Source organism: Poecilia latipinna, unplaced genomic scaffold (assembly GCF_001443285.1).
Source record: "Poecilia latipinna isolate Pla-1442-1.1 unplaced genomic scaffold, P_latipinna-1.0 Scaffold277, whole genome shotgun sequence".
NCBI lineage: Eukaryota > Metazoa > Chordata > Actinopteri > Cyprinodontiformes > Poeciliidae > Poecilia > Poecilia latipinna.
In genome coordinates this window covers 228,714-247,110 of record NW_015112893.1, presented here as the reverse complement: position 1 = coordinate 247,110, position 18,397 = coordinate 228,714, and the positions used below count along the sequence as shown (strand labels likewise).

Genomic DNA, 18,397 nt, shown 5'->3' with positions numbered 1-18,397 from the left:
ATATATATATATATATATATTGAAGGTGTGCATCTTTGGTCAAAACAGGCATATTCTTCATTCGGTGAAATAAGAGGTCGGTGAAGTACCCAGACACTCTACTCAGAATGAAATAATTTAAGCAGGAATGAAAACAACTCCTACAAGTACTTTTTAATTTAAATGCAACTAATTTACCTACTTCTCTGAATCTGGTCTGCGTATCCAATTTAAAGGTCCTCCTGGAGCCAGCCCAGTGTCCTGAGTGTTCTCACAGGTGAACGTGTGGATTTATCACAGACATCAAATCTAACCCAGTGGTTGTTTGTTGGATCTGGAGGGCCTGGTCCAACAGCTGTGAGTTGACATGCCCCCAGAGAGGATGTAATGGCTGCATGGCTTCACTCCACATAGAATCACTGTTTGTGCCCTGTTCAGAGGAGGACCCTTACTCGGTTTCCACGGCCAATGTGTGTCATGTATTTCAAACAAATACTGTCAAAATTCGCACGGCAAACGTTTAACAAGCTGGATACATGATCTAATTTGCAGTTTCATTATATTCAAAGCACAGGAGATTATTTCTCTTATTTCTGTTTGTTGCAATCAATCAGAGCATGTATGTCGTTTACTGTACGTGGTTAATTTTACTCAATAAAACAACTTTATTGATATAACACACATTCAATGTTTGACTCATAGCTCATTTAAAATCTTTCACAGTCCTCAATCAATAACTCCTTGGCCAGTCAATGTGCATACTTTGCCTGACAAGCCGATCAGAGAAGGCCCGTGGCATGGTGTTGCAGATCTGTCACAGCAGAGACATTAATGTGCTTGTTGGGTTGTCAGCTCAGCTTTTTGTCATTGTTGATGCTCCACTGTGAACTTACACTTTAGGAAGATAAATCTGACAATGGGGTTTACTGTGATTATTTGGTCAGTTATGCTGTATTTCACTAATATATTTATAAATGAAAAGGTCACAAGACATACATGTTGTGGCGCTTACATTTTGAATAAAATGTAGATAGATAGATAGATAGATAGATAGATAGATAGATAGATAGATAGATAGATAGATAATCAATAAAATAAATAAAGCAGTTGAAGGTGGACTAGTCTGTCAGGAACTCCAGGTCGACTTTTTTCCTCCCCTATCTACTCATGACTATAGCCTTGGTTCACTGAAGCTGGAGGACAAACAGGATATTGAATGTCCAAAAGTAGACCTTAAATGTGATAAGTAAAGCTTTCAGTCCCACAGGGATTCAAATTCTGAGGACTTCTAACCCAATGACAGTGATTTGTACTGACTGCTATTGCAGCTAAAGATTTGCTCACTCGTTCTGGTTTCTCTGTAGTCAAATCCTCTCATCTTCTCCTTCTTCCTCAAGGCAATGTTGTCTGAAGTTTCTGTTCCACTTCATCTCTCTTGCCAGCCTTTGCCTCTTGGAGTAATAATTGCCTCATATAAAATTCTTTAAATGCACAGATCTGTGAAAAGTGTCGTGATAAAGGCCACTGGTGTCGGAGCGTTCAAACTCTGCATCCACAATGTCCGGAAAAGCTATTTATTGCGTTTCTGCCAGAGCTATGGCAACATACCACTTTCAGACTTCTTACTGTGAATTTTTTCCACCTTCTTGCAGAAGCACATTAAAAGAAGGGCAATAACCCCTGGTCAACTAACATGACAAGAAAAGAGAAATGAAAATATTTGTTTTTACATTTAAAAAAAAAGAGTAGATTATGATTGCAAGTAACTGACTGAGTACTATGGGATAGTGAGCCAAAATGTCTATTCACGTGAAAATGTAATACCTCTCAACATAAGTTCCTAACGTGCTTGCACATATCACATTTAATGCAAGTTAGTTTACCATTAAATGCTTACAGAAGTATAATTCGAAGAATTTTGTGTCTTTCTCTGCATCGGTCCTCAAACAACATGACAACCATTTAGTATGTGTAGACACGGCATTGCTCAAATATTTTGCTTTAAGCTTTAATCAAGTATTTCTGAATCTCTTTGTCCAACTTATAACATGCATTTGTACATGTGTATTTCCACAAATAACAAAGAAATATCCTGTTTTACTGTTTCAGTTCAAAAAGTGAACCTCATATTGCAAACGTATATTATACACAGAAATATATATTTCGAATGTTCCATTCTGATAACTTTGATAAGTTTGCTTTACTCCTATTGAAAAGCCACAATTCGGCAAACAGGACCATTTGAATATTACAAACAACCAATAAAAGATTTTAACTGGAGAAATACTCTGCTATGGCCTTCGTAATAATGATCAAGAGTGCTGACACTCTGTTGTTCAGCAGACAATCACAGGCCCCCTCTATAAGTTTGATAAGCCACTAAAGGTCACTTATAAAGAAGTTGTCTGTTTGCAGTTCTGTGTTCAAGCATAAAAATTGACATAAAAATTGAATGCTTACCAAAAAAAGTTTGGTAAGCAAAATTTTCACCAGTTATGACTAAAATAACAATGTTGAGAAAATAGTAAAACAAAGTTCACTCAAGAGTTTCGGGTAGATTCACAAAGAATGAACATTGGCCAGAGGGAATGCTTATCTAAGTCACTTATCAAATACATGGACTACAAATGTCATGTAGTCCGAGCCATGTCTGAGCCAACAGAAACAATGTTAGAGCTCCTTTTCAATACTGTGTGTAGGATTTTTTTTTTTCTTTTCTTTTTTCTGAGGAACCTGATATGGACTTTCGCTTAGCTGTAAGCCACGATTACCACCATTTACAAAATTAAACGCTGAGAATTTTATACTGTATATTTGTACATTTGTTAAGTGTAAATTAAGAGGAGAACACTGACGTTCAGGCACTTTCACAGTAACATGAAGATGTAGCTAAATCAATTACCATTCTCTGCATTTGCAGCTTCCATCCAGTTCTCCTGCCTTCTGTACTGTCACTGTCCTGCTTTATTGTTCTGTTTATTCTGAAAAATGACCAGACACCACACTTTTTGCTCTGACTTTGCCATACGTCTTCAGTAGGCTTTGGCACACAGCAGCTAAGTAAAAGTGTCATTTATAAATCTGTTTGATGACAACAACTGTCTCCACGGACACACAAATCACACAGAATATGACACTCTTCCCTGTCTTCAAAGTCATTCACACAGCTGAGTGCATTCCTTTAACTATAGTGACTGTGGAATATCAGTTCATTGATAGAGAGTTGTGAACAAAGAAAATCATAATTGAATGAGCCAGTGGCTCCCCAGGACTTTAATTTACATGAGAACTTTTTTGTTTGTTACCCTGAGTGTAATCGATGTTTCCCCACACTGATGAGATGGAATGCATCAGTTAATTAGTTTTCTGTAAACAATGCCAAAGACTGTTTGGCGCTATTTTTTTTTTGTTTTGATTTGTTTTCACATAAGCATCCTCTCCAATCCAGATTTTCACATACAACTTTGAAATTCGACACCCAAAAAATGCAGCAAAAATAGAACTGGACAACACTGGGAAAACATGCAAGCAGTGATATTAGTGCATGTTATAAAAATATAACTGGAAATACAATAATAACTGTTGTTAACTTCCAGTTTGGGTTCACAGCAGACATACCTCAGTCTGCAAATAGTCAGTTTGCTTCCATGTGGTTCTGTATTACAATGTATTTTACCTCTCTGATGTTGCCGCAGATCTCATTACATTTTAAGTTGTTGTCTTCCACAAGGTTTTGCAAAGAAATTATTTTACAACATTTCAGAGGGACAAAAAAAAATCACTGGTATCAATTTGATGCATTAAATTTATTAGAGGGCTAGGCTTTTATTCAGTTTAATTTTATGCTTCTGGGGGTGGAAAAGTGTTTGACCTGGACATTCATCATCCAAATACATGTTGTGCTTGCATTTAGCCTTAGATTAATGAATTGGAACTGTTTGGAGGTGATTTTCAGTCTTAAGACCCGACCTTCAAATGTACACTTGCTGGTTTTGCACGAGGTACACTTTTACACAACGACATGCAATTATTAGAAAGCCTTCTTGTATGAGTAAATAGATAAAGGCCACTTAAAATAACTAATGTACATGCATTGGGTTTTAAATAAATCTTTTTTTTTTTTTTTTTACCTTTTATTACTGATTTATGCACTAATTACAGAGTATAGTTACCACATGCAATAAACTACAGCTACATGACTTAATGAGTAAGCATAATTAAAAATTGTTGAGTTAAAGTAGTAAGCTCTTAGAAACAATGAAAACCAGGTTGATGAAGTCAAATTTTACACTAATAAACAACAATTATGAAAGCAATAGACATTGTTTAATTACAAAAATGGCTCCAGCTGCCAGTGCACTCCACTTTAAGACTTTCTGAAAGTGTTATAGCCTCTAGGATTGTACAAGCAAATGAAGTTATGCTGGTACATCTAAAACATTTTGAATATCGCATAAAAGTACATCTCTGGTTCAGAGAATGAGACTCATGTATTGTATATAGAGTGATATAGTCCAAAACTTCTTCTTTTGTGACTTTGACCATTATCACTTACAGATATTGAAAACCCAAAACTTAATGCCTCAGAGAAATATTTCATGTTTTGAATTTTATATTTTGAAATGGGTAAATAATTGAAACCCAATTATCAGGAAGACTGCTGACTTGACAGATGTCCAGAAAACATTCATCATCACCCTTCACAAGAAGGTTAGCCCACAAAAGGTAATTGCTAAATAAGCTTGTTGTTGTTGTTGTTACATATTAGCAGAAAATTGAGTGGAAGGAAGAAGTGTGTTAGCAGAAGGCGCACCAGCAACAGGAAAAACCACAGACTTGAGGGGATTGTCTTCTAATGCAGTTATTTTTGTATTTTTGTTTGCTGTTGTTGTATGTCATACCAGCTAACCAAGCAACTAAAAAACAAAAGCAACCGAAAAAAGAAGAAAAACTTTACTATTGCAAAGTAGCAGAAAGTGCCACACTATTTCTTGTCTTGCCATGTATGGTGACATATTGCAAAATCCATCTTATGTTGGTCAAAATGTGAGGAAAGACAGAGGATTCATGGTGCTTTGATGTGAATGTTATTTCTAATTCACTCCCCTTCTAAATAGTTTGGAATTTATATCATGCAGCATACCCTGAGGTATGCTACACCATACAGCCATAAACCCTGATGAAGAACTGACTGCTAGAATGACATTTAAAATGTCCTATAAAAGCTCCAAAGTGATCAGAAAGTACATCAAGTGGTCAGATTCACATCCAGTTTCAAGCATACAGCATGCTAAGGTCAGTGCAGATTGCATTCCTCAGTGGGAGATCAAGTGATGTTATTATTGTTTAATTACTGCAATATTTTAGTAGCAGTTAGGTCAGTTCCACACTAAAAGTGTTAATAGGGTGTGAGAGTTTTGGCCTATTCAAAAAAACTCTTTGGTAATCTGGCCTATCTGATTTGATCATATTGTCTAGTCAAAGCCAATATCAGGGTGTTTATTTCCCTTCCTTCATTCCTTTTCAAAAATAGCAATTTCTTTGTATGTCTGCAATCTTGGAGTGCTTTTTCCTTACAGATACTTACATGAGTAATTTGTTAATTCAACATATAAATTAAGCACAAGTAGTCTTTAAACACCTCTTTTAATGAATATATTTCTCTTCAGTTTTCCACCGAAACCCATTTATTACAAAAGACAAACACTGGAATACCAAGCACTGACATTAAGCACCCATTAATTTAACTGAGCCTCAGGAGCAGAATAAATAAGAAAATGAGGAGTTTAATGGTGCATTAGTGAGGAGGCAGTGGAACACGATCTGAGCTGTCTTCTGAATAGAGAACCCTTCCAAAAACTGAGAAACATCAGAAGAGGAAAAGCTGGGGACTATGAATTATTTCACTGAGAAGCAAGGTGTGAACCAAGTTTGCCATGACTGACCAAAAAAATACATCAGAGGGAAAAAAGATTTTGATATATCACCTGGAAAGGACTTCTTAATAATTATTTAGGTTGTTGGAACCTAATAATATTCAATTGTGATATTGTCTAAATGTGGAATATCCTTGCTATTTAACATGACTAAATGGAACAAAAACAATATTAAAAATAAAAACTTTAATTTAAGAATTTAGTCTCTATTTACCACAGCTGCCGCGTTGAATATAACAGTATTTAACGTTTTCCAAGTCTTATTTTAAATATGATCAGTTCCAAAAGCATCTACGTTAATCAATTATTGTTCCTATATATTGTTACTATTTAGGTTTGCTCTGAAGCTCAGGTTTGCTCTTTGTATTACAAATGAGGTGGGGGCTAACTCAGTAGAGACAGAAAAAAATATGATAGTCTTTTTCTGAGATAAGCGATTAAAATTTTTGGAAACTTGTTTGTAAAAATCTGTCAATATTTCTATATACTAATGATTCAGTGAATTGTATGTCTTTTGAAATCTTGCTAAAAAGGCCTGAGGATTCTTGGATTTTTTATTTTGAGTTTTTATTTTATTTTTTTATACCAGACATGCTTTGGCAAAATATTTTAAGATCATTATACTGAATTCAACCCAATTTAATATACTTTATAAATTTTAAAGGAAAAAATTATTAAAAATAATATTGCAGTTTCCTTTTCAAAACTTGTCTAACAATACAAAAAGCACATTTTTTGTGTTATAGCATCAAGGCCAGTGACTCCAGTCTTCGGGGTATTTGAGAGATGCTTAGGTCACAAAACCAAGGCTTCTCACTATGGTTAACTTGTGAGATAAAGACTCAAATCTTCACTTTCCTGGGAGTCAAAGAGTGGAGCTCAGATCTCATGTAAATAAGAGTGGAATTAAAATTAAAAGATGAGGTCATTTGAGCTAATGTTGTCCTTTATAAAATGTTTTATTGACTGGTGTTCATTGAAACATTCTGCAAAGTATTTTGCAATGTTCCATGACAGTCCTGTTAAAGGCCAAATTTGATTCATTGACCAAGGACATTTTTGGGTGATGGGTAATTAAAGACAACATTTTTTTCATGTTTGCTACACCAGGGTTACAATCAGCATAGGAATGTGTTTCACACTGCACTGACTACAAAGTGAGTTATATTAAACTTATGTTATCTCTGACATCTTCATTTCTTCCTGCTAAACCAGCATCTGCACATAGAGAGTGAAAATATAACCTTGCCTATTTGATTTATTGACAATTAAAGTAGGGTAAATATTACATCTTAATAATTTTCAAAATATTTCACAGCTTTTATTACTGATCTTAATGTTTTGGGGAAAAAAAAAGATGTCAAATGTTTCAGAGGTAAAGATGTGAATACATAACCTGCAGCAATTCTGAGTTAAGTTACATCAGAAGACACTGCAGACTTGACTTAGATTTGCTTATCAAAGACTTGAGACTAGATTTGGGAAAAAAAAAAAAAAAAATATATATATATATATATATATATGATGATGAATATAACTGTACCACATACTATATAAGTAAAATCTAAATATTTTTAATGCACTGATAAAAGACAATATGATGTAATGTGACTTTGCTTTTTCCAATTTAAAACAATTTTGCTGTGGTGTTTGAAAACAAGGATCACACAATACAGAAAAACAACAATAGTTTATTTTACCCATATTTCGTGTATGAACTACAAACTCTGGTCTCTATATTCAATCTCCATATATTTTAAAGGTCATGAAAGAATGCTTACATGAAAATCAATCTCTTATTCAGTTACAGCATATTTCTCTATTTTCACTTTTTGAACAGATTGTTGGCACAAGTAAAATCAAAATAATAATAAAAAAGCTTGTTTTTTTTATTTTATTCTTAAAACATATATATATTTTTTTAAGAAATCTACCACTAAAACAGCATTCCCTCTCAGAATCAAAAAGAAAGGTAGTTGTTAAAAAAGCAATACTGACCAAAAATATTCAGATATCTTACATACAATGGAAAGCTCGACAAATGTAACTGATTTACCATTGAAATTTTCTGACAGTTTTCCTCCAAATAATAATAATAAAAAAAAAGATAAAAGTCTGCAACAGAGAATTTTAGTCCTAAATTCCACCTCTAAGAGCTTAGACAAAACAATGACTGACACCCTTGCCACCCTATGGTATACAAATGTGCCACACTCTACAAAAGTAAGGGGTGAGAAGTCCAGCTGGTAAAAATGTGTAAAACTTAAAGTTAACCCATTTTTAAAATTCACTGTATTGTAATATTACCAAAGCAGAAATTGCCACAAAAAAGTACTGTGTGCTGCACCTTTAATAAATTATACAGGTTCTAAGAACAAATCAAACACTTTCTTGAAAGTCTACAACAGTTTGTACCACAGTGTGGGTCTTTTGTGGAAAAATTGCCAGTATGTTGAAGCCCCTTCATAAATAAAGATACTTAATTGGTGTGGGGGATTAGCTTTGAGCTGTGGGAGGGCAGCAACAGAAAAAATAAATAAAATTCATGAAGGCTCATTTAAAGATTTTTTCATAGATTGGGATCCAGTGTAGATAAAGAGTATTCACTCCCTTGGATGTGTCATCTTTTTAATGTTTTTACAAACCATTCAAGATTTTAAAAAACTGGCATTTATGGAAAAAAAAACAAACAATACAAACAAGCCCACGTAATGTCAAAGTGAAAACAGATTCTACAAAATGACAATTCAATAAAAATATGTCACATAAAATCAGAGATTGCATAAATATCTATCCCTTCTAATGTGACTGGCATAATTCAGCCAACTGGTGCTCGCAGTCTCACAAACTGAGTGATAATGCAAGAAGGAGACCATTGGGAGAAGACACCAAGACACCCAGGACTACGCAGAAGGAGTTACAATCAGCTGACTCTGCATGTAACAACTGTTGCCCAGGTTCAAGCTTTCTTTCTTTTGAAAGAAATGGTTAAAGAACATTATATGTTCTCATGAGACAACACTGGAGCTCTTTGGTCATCAGACAATACGTTGCTTGGCAGACGTTGAACACTGCACATCACCACAAATGCACCATTACCATTTGAAGTCATGGTGACGTCATGCATTGGGGATGCTTCTGTGTAGCAGCTCCTGGAAGGCTTGGAGAGGTAGAAGGTAAAATTAAATTAGCAAAATATAATATTAATCCTAGAGAACAATTTGTTTCCATCTGCAAGAGAACTACGACTTTGCAAAACATTCGTTTTTTAGCAAGACAGTGAATGGCCGAAGCATACAGCGAAGCTACATAAACGTGTTTTGAAGAAAACAATGATGTTCTGGAGTGGCCAGTGCAAAGACCAGACTTTAATCGAATACTGACTTGAAGGGAGTGAATATTTATGCAATCATTTATTTTATGCTATTTTTTTATATTTATTGATAGACATTTTATAGATATTAGTTTTCACATTTACATTGGAGTTGTTTTGTTCAGTATTTTTGTCATAAAAATACACATTTTGTTAATCCAGACTGTAACAGCATGGAAAAAAATTAAACATCCAAGAAGGTGAAAAAAATATGATTGTAAGGATAATTGTCCCGCCAAATTGCTCATGGATCCTATATGTGTTCCCTCTAGTCTGGCCATATGCCCTTGAGTTAAGCAAACTCGGTAAAGAAAACTTAATGGTGCTTCTGTTAGAGTTCTTTTGTGTACCTGGCAGTTGTTTCAGTTTGTGGTACTTTGTTGCAACAACACTGTGAATTGTTTTTTGTTTAAGAAAATGTATATTTTTGTCATAGTTTAGGGAAAAACACAGAATAGGCTGTTCAAATTCCACACACCTTTGAGAAATACAGATTCTACGCTGAATCTTATCATTAGTTTTATACAACAATTATATAAACACCAGGTATTGTTTTCAAAGTCAGTGTTGCATTTCTTGACAACTCTTTGATTTCTATTACCGTATTCCTCTGTCAATTATATTATTATTAATTATTATATTCTGGTATTGTCAATTACCAAAAGTTGGGGGAAGCTTTTAAATTCATGATTCCTTACCTGGAATACAACCCAAAATTCTAAACATCTAAGTGACCAGATGTAGTATTGCAAATGTACTGTGAATGTATACATGTCATGCTTCTTCAATATGACCAAACGGTGTAACAATGCCTTTCACCAAAAATATCCTACTGCTGAAAAGAAACCCTGTTTACTTGCTAAAAGTAAATCTTGGACCATCTGTCTAACCACAGCATTTATGGAGGTTGGCACAATTTTCACAGTAGGGACTTTAAAATGGCTTCCTGGATTTGAATGCCTGCAGAACTGTGTCCATACAAAGCCCATGGGCACATCAATTAAAATGTAAATTGTGTTGTTGCTAAGGGAAAAGGAAAAAAGGCAGGTGCAACTCAAACATCTGGTTGATGCCTGATCCCACACATTCTGCATGACCGTAAAGCCTCTTGTAGCATAAGCCTTGCCACTCAGGGCCAAGTCCTTTGGTTGGCAGGGGCAGGGTGTGAAGCTGGGGCTGCCAAGCATCTCAATGTGGAAATGTGGCACATAGATGACAAGCAATGTGGTCAGACAGCTGTATAAAGGGTTTAAGCTTTTTCTTCAGCTCGTCACTCTGGTTCTGACAGCACTCCTGGCAGTACTGCAGAAGAGGTAACAGGTCCCAGCAAGAATAAAGAACCTCTTTAAAGCAGCCACCTTAATATGCACTGGAACACAGCATTAGAAGGTAAATGTGAGGTCAGGATACATTGGAAACATTTCAAGCAAGGGGAATTTTGCCAAGATGGGACAGTGATACTATTTCCATCCTGTTCAATTACAATAATGCTTCTAAAATATGTATTAATGCTGCTATGACTTTCAGAACAGCGATAACTCTTAATGCCATCAATGGTACAGTTTAATAACAATAAAAGGATCCCTCTAAGTAGGCATGGACTTCTGTCAAGACAACTTTGAGATCAGAAATATAATTGTATTTTGCGTACACATTAGGAACAGAACGACCTTTTGATCAATGAAATTTCATTTAAGAGAACATAAAATCATTAGTAATGAACTTCGGTTTTAAACAGATTTCATAAGTAGGATCTATTTCCCTTTTTCAAGAACTTTCTGTGACTCCATGGCAGAACAGAGAGTGCCTAATGTATGTGACAGTTCCAATTAAAACTTTGAATTGTGGTCAAAATTCATAACTGACACTTTTGCTCTGCCAAGTGTTTTATACAGCCATGTTTTAGATGGCCACAAGTTATTCAATAATTTCATTCGCTGCTGGAGAAAACCCCTAATGTGCTCTAGATTTTCTTCACAGGTGTAAAGTATGAAATTACCCACTCAGATCCAAACTGTAATTATACTAAAATACCAGCTAAAAAGTAATGATAGTTTTTTTTTTTTTTTTTTTCCCAACAGATGTCTTCTAAAAGAGTTTAAGCATAGTTGTAAACCATTCTTTTTCACATGAGAGGAGGAAAAATAACATGTATTAATAGATGAAAAAAAAAGCCAAATATTTTTTTTTTCTCGATTCAACCACAATATTTTTTTTTTCTTAAATAAATAACTTCTGTTTTGTAAAGACACTTTTGAAACAGTAGACATATTCTAAATCCCAATGTCATTGAATGAAAATCACTCCAGTGATTTGCTAAACACGAGCGTGTTGCTCCAGATTGGAGCGTTAGTCCTCAAAAACCAGTTGCCAAGACTGTCCTGTCAGTAATGCCACTGTGTAATGCCAACAGTTTTATGAGTTTGTCAAAAGCGTTAGATTTGGGTCTCTTGTACATTGTCTTTTGAGGTGGCCCGGATTAACAAAGGTTCATGAGCTGAGCTGTGTATGGAATTCATAGCTGAGGCATGGTTGTAGGCAGTCTTGTAGGTATTGTAGTGGTTGAGGTGCTCATGCTCCAGAGACGGCAGAGTAAGGTGGCCCTCCATGCCTGGGCCCCCGGTTACGCAGTCCTCGTCTACATTGATGATCTCAATAGTGCGTGTGGGTGCATGGTGATTCTGCTGGTGATGCTGCTTCCGCATCTTGTAGAAGATAATCAGCATTACTGCTGCCATAAGAGTGATTGCAACGAAGCAGCCAATGATGATTTTAGTCGTCTTCATGACCTCGTCCAAACCGCTGAGTGAGCCCTCTGTTACAGGTATTGTGTAGGGCTTCTCTGTTGCACGTGTGGACAGTGGGGTTCGGACTGTTGTCGTTGTGGTAGAGGTGGGTGAAGGACTTTCCCATATACTGGCAGAGGGTGTGGGGCCCACTTTCTGCTGAACTGTGGTGGTGAAGCCTTCGTTATGAGGTGTTTCTATTGTCTCTACCGTCACTGTGGTGAAGTAGCTGAAGCTGCTGTTCTCTGGAGAGGACACATTCAGTGTGGCTGAGGCTGTTGTGTTACCTGCAGAATTACTAACCATACATGTGTATGTCCCTGTGTCCTGCATGGTGACATTTGTGAAATTCAGTGTGCCGTCATTTAGCACAGAAATTCTGACTTTGTATGCACCGTGCGTCATTATTGAACCGTTGGGTGTAATCCAGCTAACTGAGGTCAGCGAGCTGGCCCTACATTTCAACTCAGCAGCACTTCCCTCTGTTACATTTAAGTCTGCAGGAGGCTCCACAATAACGGGAGCATAACAATGAAAGTAATTCTGGTCCAGCTCACCAATGTAGCGGCCCTTATACTGGGTGGGTGAGCTGCAGCGGGCACAGCAGCTGGTGTTAGCAGGTACCATCTCCTTAAGCCACCAGCTTAGCCACAGGATGTCACAGTTGCAATTCCAGGGGTTATGGTGCAAGTGCACCCTCTCCAAATGATGTAAAGGAGTAAAGAGATCATGGGGCAAAAGTGTTAGGTTATTATGGGCAAGGTTAAGCTCCACAAGTGACTGAAGGTCATCAAATGAGTTCCTCTCTATAGTCTGGATTTGAGCATGCATCATCCATAGCTTTTGCAGGTGGATAAGCCCTTTAAACGAACCAGGCCGGATAACAGACAACTGGTTTCCAGACATTTCAAGTTCATCCAGTTTGACCAGTGGAGTGAGATTGGGAATTTCCTTCAAATTGCACATTCCCAAATTTAGGTAGCGCAGATTGCTCAATCCTTCAAAGGCTCCCTCTGAAATGTATGAGAGCCTTTTGAGCTCCCCTAGGTCCAACCTTCGTAACGAGGGAACTCTGTTGAAAGCATAAGAAGGAATGCTTTCTATTGGATTATTTCTTAGCCAGAGCTCCTTTAGCTTAGACAAGTACTCAAATGCTCCGTTTGGGATGGTAGTGAGTCTATTATCAAAAAGCTCCAAGGTATTGAGGCTTGCCAGTCCATTGAAAGCCCCCAGCTCAATTTTGCGTATGTGGTTTTTGCTCAGCTGCAGGATCTCCAAATGTCTTAGATGTTTGAAACTGTCCACCTTTATCACCTGTATGAGATTTTCTTGCAGATTCAGATAGCGTGTGTTGGTAGAGATGCCATCAGGAACTTCTCGCAAGCTTCTGCGGGTGCAAATAACCTTGCTAAACTGGTTACTGCAGGAGCAAACAGAAGGACAAGTTTGAGCACGCACCAGTCCTGCCACTACCAGCAGCTGGAGGGCTAGAAGCAGCACAAATAAAGGGTTGGACAAGGCCCGGTTCCACCTAGGACCTCGCATCATCTGCTGCTGCTGGGAAGAGGTCATCTTGTTGAACATTCATAATTCATTGACTGTTCTTCCACTCTTTTTCATGAGGATGTGGGCCAACTGGAATGAAATGACAGAAAAGAGACAATCAATTAGAATAAATAACTTTCTTAGTATGATGCACGTTAAAGATTATCCTGATCGGTTTTATTTGTATGCTTTACATTCATTATAACAAACATGATTAGATGGCAAAACCATGCTTAAGCTAACATCAAGAACATATTAGTAAGTCTATTAGCTTTTATTCAAAATGATTTGCATAAGCTCAACTGTTGGAAGTCGTATGTTGTTACCGCTCCACTTTAGTCTCCAACCCACATGTTTTCCTAACTCAAATGTATTTATTTTAGATCACATTGTATTCTGTGCAAACAATGTATATTATATAAATTATTTATTCATATTTTTTTTATGTTGAGAAATGACTGAAGACCAGCTGGCGACTAACATTCTCTGCTTCAAGAAATGTACAAGTGATGGTAAAATGCATAGGATAATTTGAATAACAATGCAATTTCTTCAAACAGGCAATTTACATCTTAAAAATTTACATTGAAAGAAAAAAATATTTTAACATGATAGTTGTAATAAACACAAACTAAAAACTAAAGCAATGCAGACATTGCATTTTTGACACATTAGGCCTAAATGATGGTGGCAGCAGCTGTTCTGACACTTGTCAATATCGGCACTGGTAGGCAAGACTTCAGAGTTGCAATTAAAAATCAACCAAGCAGTTATATTTAACAAAAAAAAATTATGAATACAGATACAAGTTGAAATGTACAAATGAAATTGATTTGGTCACTTGTATTTATTATTATTATTGTATTTATTATTTTGAATTAGCACCCATTTTCTCTATATAGGTGAAAGACAAGGAAAGATTGCGTAAGTCCATAGAGTTTGATAAGAAACAAAAGTAATTTATGTTTTGAGAGAAATAGAAAACTGGAGATTATTCTTAAGGAATTTAATCACTAGGCTTTACTTCAACAAATCTGTAGTTCTCTTTTTCATTAGATTTTCTCTCTTCCAGCATATTTGCTCTTGAAAGTAAGGAGTTATTTATTGACCATAAAAATAAAGAATGATTTATATTACCCAGGAATGCCTTTTTTTCAGTAAAACTACAAATATGTGATGGTAGGCTGATGAGAACATAGAGCATAATTCCCATTACTCAATGGAATGCTTGGGCTGATAGTACAGTAGAAGACTTTTAAGGAACTGTGCCACTGGATTGCTCCATTTTGTGACTGTGTTCAGTAATGTGTTGCTGATTCTGCAACAGAAAGCTCTCCACTTCAGGACGAACAGGCTATTACTGTAACTGCTGATTAATTGCTAGATTACTGACTCCATTAATTCTTCAATTGCAAAATTCAAAGTACCCAAATCCTAGGGTGGAGAAAGAAAGTGTTTTCATTCCAGCAGGCAGACAAATGTGACAGGGATCACACACCACACTGAAAGTCACTTTAAATTATACCTCTTTTTTTATATATGTACACATTTGTGGTATGCCATACGGAGAAGTTAGTTACCTGTGTGTGCCAGAGGACATTTGTTCTGCAATATAAATATCTCAAGATGGAATCCAAATTGCATGATTGAATTCATTAAATTAAAATAGATTTAGTATCAAATTTGGAAGGCCATATTAATATAATAGTAACCTGTAATTGTATGACCTTCAACCATTTGGATGATTTGTGTGTCAGTGAATACGTGTGGTGACTGGAGGTGGGTGGGAGGTTATATTTGTAGAAATAATAGTGCTTGTGTTGAGTGGATGCATGTGAGAAAGTCTGTCACCTGAAGTTAAAAGTGTTGAAAATGGTTGAAACCTTGCAACATGCAGCTTCATAGAGACTGAAAGACAGGCCGACTCGTCTCTGGAAGATCCCAGACACAAGGCACAACGCCGGCCCTCAGCTACCCCCCCTCCTGTCCCATCATGTCGCTGAGAACTCCAGTCTCCAGACCCAACTGAAGAATGGTGTTGCATATGTTAAAGAGGACCAGGTGAGCACCATGGCACAGGCACCATTCTCACTGGAGGCCAGCTCCCCAACTGGCCCCACCTTCTGCCACCCACAGTCAACAGTCAAGTGCTATATATTGACTGACCCCTAAGTCAATCACCTTGATAAGGTGGGATCAGTCTGGGAGAACTTGGATCAGCCAGGCAAAGTGAGCCCAGCATCAGCAGCTTAGAACCCAAAGACCCGTCAGTTCAGTCAGGACCACAGTTTCACCCCCAGGTGAGAAGACCCACCCTCCAAACCCCCGTTGTCCATTTGGGCATAACCGTAACCCCATAACCTCCCAAACCACACTTTGTCCCACAAATGTCCCACAGCAGCACCCCTACTTTCAATTATAACTTATTTCACTTGCTAAGAAGTAAAACCTTACACTTGACAAAACAATATAGTTCATTTTAGGTTGCTTATTTTCCACCTGCCATAGTACTAGCATATAAGTTCAGTAGTATCAAATATGCTTATAAATACAAAATTAAAAACTTTTCATTGGTGAAAATTGTAGTTGCTAAAATAATTAAAAAGAAAAACAATGTTTCTCTTCTCGTTTTTGCTGTTTCTTGATCCCTTATTCCAAAAGATCGAGCATTGAAAAAGATGTAAACAATGAATCAGCAGAAGAGGCGCAGAAAACATGAAGCCGATTTACAAAGCAAAACAAGATGTCAGCATAACAGCAATGGAAGCACAGCACTGGATTTGCGTAGTGCACAGATAGATTTAGACATAAAGCGATAACAAGATGAGATTAGAAAGATAATACATCTTTCAACTTTTGAAAAAGATTAAAAGTCGCTCTCTAGTCTTTGTCTGCCAGAGAGAGCTGAAGACTGACCCAGATTAAAATGAGTTAGACAATTGAGGATCAAAATTTAAAACATTTTTAAATACTGAAAATATTGAAAATTTCATATGTTATCATGCAGATATCATAATTTCCATATACTTACAAAGTAAAATACACCTTGATGCAGCTTACTCCGAAGACATATTTGTTGACGTCTAAAATATGCAGCAGAGTTGCTGGACAAGATAGCATGTGACACCTTTGTCTTTGTACTAAACTACCACAGCAACAGACATTTACAAATGTGCCAATTAGAAATACAACTCACCACATTACCCTAAGGCGTAATGTGGTGAGGGGGCAGTTGCATCAGCAAACCAGCTTGTTTTCATTTTACTCCATCAGATATGCCATCAGACCCCTTCAGGTTCATAAGTAGGAGAGTGACTGATAATGGAGACATTTAAATGGCATAAAAGTAGTTTGATTATATACAATATACTGTATATCTGGCTAACATTACTCACTTCTATTAGCCATTAAAAACAGCATAGTACTCAATAGTGTTTTTTTTTGTTTTTTTTTTTTTTACATTTAGAAAAGTTAATGAGAAACATTTGAAAATGAAGCAGAGATAACATTTTTACATTGGTATTGGTACTGCTCTCAGCAATAGCAAAAAAAAAATAAAAAATGCAACATTTCCCACTCCAACAATTGTTTCCAAACTTAAATGGCAGTTAGCCAAAATCCAGATATTCAAATAGTTCAGATATTAAACCGTCTCCTGTTTAATATCTGAACTACATTATACAAAACCAAAGTTTCTTCGATTAAAATTTGACAATACGTTCAGTTAAGTTTATTACATGTTTTTACATTTTTGCTTTATTGCAATCAACTCAAGAGGCATGTTTCATGTAGTAATGAATGACAAACCTCTGTTAAAGTCCTTCACGGACAAATTTGTGTTTCCTAGCGATAATATTGTTTGACTGGAAAAATTTTAAGCTGTGACTGCTGCGAGCTATGCAGAGCAACAAAGTTCATAAGCCGTGGTCACGCCCATGGCCGGTGATCCGTTTACGGGAGATCATTACTTTTGGGACCACAACAGCAAACGTGCATTTGTGACTGGTTCTAATGATTTTAAAACTGAAACCTTGAAAAAGGATAATATAACTACAAAACACATTACATGCCACAATAAACAACACCCAAGTCTCCAAATCTCTCCCCACTATGCCTTTCAGTGGCTGACAGCACCAATCATAACCGGACATGATGATGAGTTTAATGCTGACTGCAGTATCGCAAAACAAGAACCTACCTTCAAGTTTCTTAATACTTCGTCATAAGAAATATGGCTTGAGCATAATGAAATGTTCAATTTGAGATATTGAAAAGATCCTTAGGTTTGGAAAGCTCATAACTTTGGAAAACAGTGTATTCAGGTTTTCATCAAGAAGGTATTGTCATGTTCTTGCTCAAATGACTGACTCACATGCACAAATGCTCCCAGGAGGCAAGACTTAAAAGGTTTATTGTACAGTGAAATAAATGGTGTAGATGGTCTTTGCTCCATAGGGATTTTGTCTCAGTTCATGACGACTAAGTTTCTGAGGAAGGAGAAGACAGGTGATTGGAGGAGGTTGAAATGGATCGTGGACAAATGGTGGAGGTTTTGCCTGGGGGAGGCGAGCGAACTCCAGGATGATTATCTGTGTGGCGATTATACATGGAGGACTTTGGTGATCTGAGCACAGAGTTTCAGATGGAAACATAGAAAGGAGGACAGGTTGCCCATTGGTGGTTGAAATAAGGAGCACAATGGTTGTCAGTCATGAATGATGTAGAGTAGTTCTGAGGCAGAGGAAGTTGGTTGATATCCAAAAGCTCTAGGGACATGC

The 18,397-nt window shown here is 36.7% G+C and overlaps 1 protein-coding gene across 2 annotated transcripts in view; it reads right to left on the bottom strand.

The window, feature by feature from the left end:
- Positions 1-9,179: 9,179 nt before the first annotated feature.
- LOC106948178 (leucine-rich repeat-containing protein 4C-like) overlaps positions 9,180-18,397 on the bottom strand; it is a 141,571-nt gene continuing 132,353 nt past the window's right edge. For both annotated transcript variants that reach the window (XM_015033716.1, XM_015033715.1), the window contains one exon: positions 9,180-13,709. In XM_015033716.1, coding sequence (XP_014889202.1) covers positions 11,724-13,658 — 1,935 coding nt within the window. In that variant the 5' untranslated portion in view covers positions 13,659-13,709 and the 3' untranslated portion in view covers positions 9,180-11,723. The remainder of the gene's footprint in view (positions 13,710-18,397) is intronic.